Source organism: Austrofundulus limnaeus, unplaced genomic scaffold (assembly GCF_001266775.1).
Source record: "Austrofundulus limnaeus strain Quisiro unplaced genomic scaffold, Austrofundulus_limnaeus-1.0 Scaffold453, whole genome shotgun sequence".
NCBI classification, from domain to species: Eukaryota; Metazoa; Chordata; class Actinopteri; order Cyprinodontiformes; family Rivulidae; genus Austrofundulus; species Austrofundulus limnaeus.
In genome coordinates, this window is record NW_013952855.1 from 181230 (window position 1) to 188616 (window position 7387).

General features: G+C 38.9%; 1 protein-coding gene across 1 annotated transcript in view; it reads left to right on the forward strand.

Annotated features, from left to right (window-relative positions):
* LOC106529579 (VIP36-like protein) overlaps positions 1–4984 on the forward strand; it is a gene marked incomplete at its 5' end in the record, with an annotated part of 17046 nt that extends 12062 nt beyond the window's left edge. Inside the window, 3 exon segments of the mRNA XM_014025047.1 lie at positions 2084–2198; positions 2298–2417; positions 3955–4984. Of these exon segments, the coding sequence (XP_013880501.1) occupies positions 2084–2198; positions 2298–2417; positions 3955–4097 (378 nt within the window). The 3' untranslated portion in view covers positions 4098–4984.
* Positions 4985–7387: the final 2403 nt, after the last annotated feature.

Below are 7387 nucleotides of genomic sequence, written 5' to 3' on the forward strand. Positions count from 1 at the left end.
TAATAAAACAATACAAATAAAATAAAATGAAAGGCGGCAGAAGAAGAAAAAGATTCTAATGAAATCTGCTCCTTTTTTTAAAAAAAGTATTTCGAACAACAATAAACCAAATAATAAAACAAAACAAAAAATTCAACTCCTCACACAGTAACTAATACAAATTAAACTATTTTCTCTGAGGAACAAAGCAATGTGCTGGAAGTAAAGTATCGGCCGACTAACTTTAGCATCAATACGATATGAGACAGAGGTTGAACATCATTCAGTCATCCAGGACATGGAAAATGAAAAGACAAAGCATCTGAACTTGTGTTCTGTAGCTGAAGACGTGGAGTTACAATATTTAAACAACATAACTCCAGGTTAATGTCATGAAAAGAATGGATTCTGTGTGAAGGTAGCCTTAGATTCCTCTAGTTTGACATGATGTTTTGATAACACAATATGATAAATATTAATCACATATCAAACCATAAAATGTTCTTGGAACCAGTAATATAAATTATATTTTTGTCCCACAACTTTACACACTGCAGGACTAAGGGACCGGCTTGTTTTATAGTCTGGGGGCTGCCACTGCACCACTAAGAGCATCTTCCTGGAAAACTATAAAAGTCAAGAGTTCAGTGAGAGCCAACCCATGTAAAGCTTTAAAAGTGACTGACTGAATGCTAGAATCAAACAGCTAACCAGTGTGAATCTTTTACACTGCGGTCATGTGGTCATGCCTTCTCAGACCTGCTGGAAGAATTTCAGGAACTTTCTGGACTGACTGCAGATGATGAGAAGGTTGCTCAAATCATAGAGTTGTAGTCGTCCAGTATAATAGTGATGAAGGCACGGACGGGTGTTTGGAAGAAATATAAGGATTTTGCTTTGGATGTTTTACAAAACTAATGAAAACTGTCTAAACTGTTTAAAAACACTCCAAGAGTTCTGAGAGGGAAGAAGAAATGAGGAGCCAGAGGGCCAAGAATACGAGCAAAGTCATTGAGAGCGGTACCAAGGGCTGCAACTAACGATTATTTTAATAATCAATTAATATGTATGTTCTATGCCCGTAATATGTTCTATGACCCAGTAAGTGGCTCTGAAGCAGCCCCCGCCCCATCTCTACCCCCTCCCCTACTGAGGCAGACCAGGAGTTCTGCTTGTGTCTTTTTAAATTATTATTATTTTTTTTATTCCTTCATCCTGAACCTTTTTGCTGCTTATCAAATAACTTTGAACCTCGGTAAGAAAAAAAGACACTTGGGTTTTATATTTCTGGCTCGAGAGAACTGACCCCCCCCCCCCCCTCCTCCACAGGACATGTTTCCTCGTTGCGACTCGGCTCGCATCAAATCAGACTGTCTTTTAAAAAAATTAAATGTAGCATATACTGTTTATCATAACTTCAGATCTACTTGGCCTAACAACACAATTTAAAAACTGATTTAATGTTCGAAGTCTCTACTTTTCACTCGAGGGTCTCGGGGGGTGGTGGGGAATCTTTACAGGTAGTTTTATTTTCTTCCTAAACTTTATTTAGGTCAGCCAGCATTGACAACGCTCTGCAGATGATGTAAACGGCTCTGCGACATGGCGAGAGATGCATAATTGTGCGACACAACAAATTGATAATGAAATTCATTGCCAACGCTTTTAATATTTCTTATTGATACATTGTTGCAGCCCTAACAAATTCCAATCATTTCAGTCTGGTTTTATTTCAGCATGAATCCTAGAAACGGTGAAACAGGCATTGAACAGTTAAAGATAATATTATGCTGTTTGACTGTTGATAAAACCCAAAATGAACTTTTTAGGTATAAAACAAATAGGTTCACAGGAAAGAAATAATCCATCAATACAGAGAAGATTTGTCAAACAAACACAATCTAAACATCAGTTTTATAGAAGTTACTCTCCCCACAACACACCTCTACTCCTCCTGGGAGATCCCAAAGTGTTACTAAGCTTTAATCTAAAMACTTTGAATATTTTTTTCTAATACATCATTAAAGATGTGACATAAAGGTTATTGAATAAGACAGATGCTTGTCACACAGATGTATGCTAACTGTCAGCCTCTTCCTACCAGCTGTTGGTGGATGTTGATGGTAAACAGGAGTGGAGAGAATGTGCTGACATCACAGGACTGAGGCTACCAACAGGCTACTACTTCGGTGCTTCTTCTGCTACAGGAGAGCTGTCAGGTATCAGTCTCCTGCTGTACCTGCTGAGCAGCATGTTGATTGTGTCTCTGCAGCTGAAGGCAGGAGAGTCTTTAAATATGTTTCACTGCTTCTGTTTAGATAACCATGACATCATCTCAATGAAGGTGTACCAGCTTACTGTAGAGCGGACTCCTGAAGAAGAGCAGGAGGATGAAGAGCTCACTGTCCCCAGAGTTGACGACATGAAGCAGTTTGAAGGTAAATAAACATAGCTGCTTGGGTCAAACATCTGATTAATATAATCTGTCAAATAAAGGCAATCAGAGTCGGTCACTGCAGGAACCTGATCATATTTTAAATCTGACTATGTTGCACGTTTTCCTCGTGTTGAAAAGGGAAATCCATGCTAGTTCTAAACTGGTAGCTGGCCACCCTACACCCTTAAAGACCAAGAAGTAGCTTCTGGTCTTGTTGGAGTTCCTTATGTTGGTCTGTGTGCTGCAGAGATCTACAGACCGGTGCTGGGCTCGTCTCTGCTTACAGTCCTGGAGACCATCCCCATTTATTTCTTTTCACTCTTAACGGACATTGCTGACTGATGGTTCTTGGCACTTTTCCTGTTTTGTAAGATATTTGATCTTTTCTTATAGGCCAGCTTATCTCCACATGTTCAAACTGTTAGAGAATGACAGGCTTTAGTTTAGTTTTATGTGGCGAGAGTTCACACATCATCATTTTGATGCTTCTTCAGGTTTTCCTATGATTTAGCTGCGTTTGAGTGGAGTAGACGTTATTTGGTTCAGAGTTGGCCTTGGACTACTTTTATGATGAAATCCTTTATATAATTAATGCTCCCTTTTTAGATAACGTTAAAAAAGTTATTGGTTTTCTCCTTCCAAAATTTCCTTAAAGAAAGATATTTGTTGTGTCAGGACCAGGAAAACTAAGCCCGAGGTAGACAGGATGTTTTCTAGAAATAGTTAATTAAAATATCTCTGATTTATATTTTTACTAGACATACAGAAATACAGAACAGAAATACTCTTAATTTCAGTCGATACAATATAATTTCAATATTTTATATAATATAAATATCAGAAAAACTGCCAATACTAATATTTACTGAAACTACAAACCTGATGTCATTTAAGATATATTTAATTAAAATTATGACTAGCCATAATTCAATTGTTGATTGTTGATATCTGAAATATATGTTTCAGATAGTCAGTAATTAATTGCAGATGTCTTGAATTACAGCCTCCACACAACTTAATGGTAAATCTGACATCATTTATACAAGTTAGAATGTAATTACAAATATTATTTATATTATATATATTGTGATATCAATTTTAGTCGTATCCTCCAGCCCTTCTTCTAAATACATGTTCATCCTTCATTCAATAAATAAATAAAGGTAAGTTTAATTATTATTTCACTGAATCTTCAAAAATGAAAATGACCCTAAAAATGAGAAATGTTTCTTCCAGCTCTTCAATCACATCTTTGGCATCCTGTCCTCATTTTATTTTATTTTATGAACTGTGTTTTCCTGCTTGTTTGAATCTTTACATCCTGAGCTGTAAAGTTGTGCAGGGGGTCAGTGAGCCCACCACCTGCCCTTCGTGTCTGTGTCTGCATTTTGTAAACAAAAAACTGATCCCTGTATAGAACTACCCCCAACTTTGTGGATGATTTTATGGATTTAATGTTTTGTATTATACTTGCATAAACATGGTAATTCTTTAAAATGTGAGTCCACTGGTTCATCTGTTGTTGTGTGATTTGACAGTGGAGGTGGAGGACGGCAGGATGAGTGGAGTCCAGCTCTTCTTCACCTTCCTGTTCTCGGTCCTGGGCCTGTGCCTTCTGGTCGTGGTCATCCTGATGGTCTACAACCGCTGGAAGGAGAACAGGCGCAAACGCTTCTACTAGGAGGAGTCTGGCCCGTGCTGCTTTCACTTCCTGCAGGGCAACATGTTTCACAACACCCGAGGAAATGAATCAGATTGTACCACTGACAGCCAGGACGTGAACAGATCCTGAAGAGACGAGCCGCCTGCAGAAACCTCTGGGAGATGAGTGACATAAAGAAACCACAACACGGATTGATCTCCAGCTGTCACAAATGCCCGGAACATGAATCACTGAGCAGTTTTCAGCCATCATCAGCCAGCTGCAGCTTCACACTGTCTGCCACACGTTGTAAACTCCGGACAGAACCGTAGGTGGCTCTGTACCACGTGAGGTTTAATAACTTTTGGACTTCTTGTCTCAGGAGAATCACTGAGATCTGAAGGAGTTATCTGTACGAACAGTGAAGCGCTGACGTCGATGCTCTGATTAACATAATGAGGCCATTAGTAGAGATGAAGGAGGATTCTGAAAATAGATGAATCACGGCAGAACAGTTCCAGGAACCCTCTGACTCTGCTTGATGTTTGCTGTAGGTTGTCTCTGTGAGAGCATTATTGTCTGCATCCTCAGACCGCGGGTTCAWCATTTACCTGCTGTCTTTTCACAATAAAAGATTTTGTCCTAGATGGCTGAAAAATGCAGAGTGTGGCTAAAGCACCTGAGTGTCTACCTGCAGACAGGCAGGAAGTGCTAACAGGAAGTGCACACAGGTTGCCTTAAAGTTCACWTGCAGTCTGATCATTGTCCTGCTCCTCTGAGCCTGCAGGAAGACGAGCCTTGATCAGAGTCCCTGGGATTTWAGGACTTTCGTAAACTCTGATGTTTGGTGTTTGGGTTTCATGTCTCGCTGTCAGAAAAAGATCAAATTAAAAGCTTGTCAGTGTTCATCCAGTCAGAAACTTCAACTTGTGCTGGAACACTCTCTCTTCTTTGTTTTCATCTCTAACTGTTCTTTTAGCGTCAGCTCACATTTTAATCACAAATTCAGGTGTTTGAACTGGAGATGCGAGGCAGGGCAGCTCGGCTCAGCTCAGCTCAGCTCAGCTCGGCTCAGCGGACCGGCTGGAGTTGTTTTTACTGTTTTAAATGAAGAGAAGCTAGACTGTCCTCTCACTGGCCTTCGTCCTCAGAGATGTTTTGAACATTTGAGGTCAAAGCTCTGCCATGAGGAAGTTCGACTTAAAGACACATCCCAGAGGTGTTTCTGGTCYCYACYTGTCGTTTTGCTCCTCAGCATGGCTGCCTAAAAACACTGCAGGATTTCTCAAACATGCATGAATGAGTCAAAGCAAGGCTTTGGGCATGTATTTTTTTTAACAATAATTTATTGTCTTTTTAAGAACAAGAACAACCAAGCGCAACMAAGTCCATTACAATAGCTATCAATCAGATACATGGGTTACAAATGTACAGATCTGGGTCAAAACATGTAAACCACAATTAAACCAAAAATTGAAAAAGAAAAAAAAAGAGAGCGAGAAAAGAAAATTATATTTAAAAACAAAATGTAATCCCCCTTTTATTTAACATATCAGCAAGCTYGCTAGGCAAATGGTCTAATAAGGGTTGCCATATCCCATAAAAAACATTGCAATTGCCCTTTGTGATGGCACTGAGGCACTCCAACAGAAACACCTTGAATGTCTCTCAGTACCACTGTAACATAAGGGGGTTGTCCCTTGATCCACTGAAACAAGATACATCGCCTTGCTAAGTGGAGGAGTTTACCTAGTAGAAAGAAAGTCCTTCTACAGKTAAACCAAGAACAAACAACACAGGGTCCAGTGGAATTGACGTGAAAAATTGAACGAAGCTYTATAGCAATGTTTTTCCAGAATCTAGCAATTAAAGGACATTGCCAGATATAGTGGTAATAAGTGCCCACATTCTTATTACATTTCACACAGAGAGGAGAGATCTGTGGATAAATTTTATTTAAAAATTCTGAAGTACGTTGTAATCTGTGCAAAATTTTGTATTGGCTTTCCCAAAATTTGTTGCAAGTGAACAATGTCTTAGCAGTTCTAAAAGTTTTTGACCATGTTTCTATATTAAGCTCAACATTCAAATCCATTTCCCACTGAAATCTTGCCTTATCAGTTGTGACAAAGTTTAAAGGGAACATTTTTCTACAGAAAAGAGAAATAAATTTCTTTTTAGTGAACACATTTTCATTAACTTTGAGAAGAAAGCTTTCGAGAGGGTTCAAAACAGGTTGGTTACTTGGAAATTTAAGAGAATTTACAAAGTGTCTCACTTGTAGCAATACAAAGAAATTTTGTTGTGGTAAGCTGTATTTAGTTTGCAGTTGTTTAAAAAACATAAAAGTATCCCGTTCAAATAGCTCACCAATAAATCTTAAACCTTTAGAATACCAGTCATCAAATATGTTAATGCTAAGGCCTGGAGAGAAAGCCTTGTTCCTGATAAGTGGCTGTAGGGCACTAGAAAAGCCCTTTCTTCCAGTGTGGGCACCAATATTGTGCCAGACTCTGAGTGTACACATCAAGACGTTGTTATTTCTGACCTCTAATGGAAGTTCAGTTAAATCAGTAGATAAAAGACTAATATGAGAGAGAGGCTTACAGCACCAGGAATCTATAGGCGGGACATCATGATGTAAAAATGAGTGTAGCCATTCAGAGATTATTTGTGCATGACAAGCCCAATAATAATAGAGGAGGTTAGGAAGTGCCTGACTCCTTAAATCTGTRGGTAACTGGAGAACCCTTATCTTAAGCCTAGATTTCTTTCCATGCCATTTAAATTTAGAAAAGCATCCCTCAATTTCTGAGAATGTTTTTCTATTAATTCTAAGAGGCAACATTTGCATAGGATAAAGTATTCTAGGGAGGATATTCATTTTGATCAAGCTTATCTTGCCTATCCAAGACAGTGGGAGGTCAAACCATCTATTGAGGTCATTCTTAGTTGAATTAACAATTGGCTTAAAGTTAAGTTTATGTGGTYGACCATCTAAAAGGAAAATTAACAGAAGTGCCTTCCCTTCCCAAGTCTCCAAGAGGCAAAGCCTCTGATTTGTCATAGTTAATTTTAGTTGACGTAGATTGGAGTGGGGATATCTATTCTTGACAAAACCCGTCTGGTCAGGTCCCACTAATGCAGGCAGGACCGCTTCCAAACGCTTTGACAAAATTTTAGACAGAATTTTACAGTCTAACAGAGATCTGCATGTTTGTCCTTTTTCAAAATTAGGGATATATTGGCAGGGTTTAAAGTGGGTGGGAGTGTGCCCCTCTCAAGAGATTCCTTATACATATTTACTAAGGGACTTACAATGTGTTTAG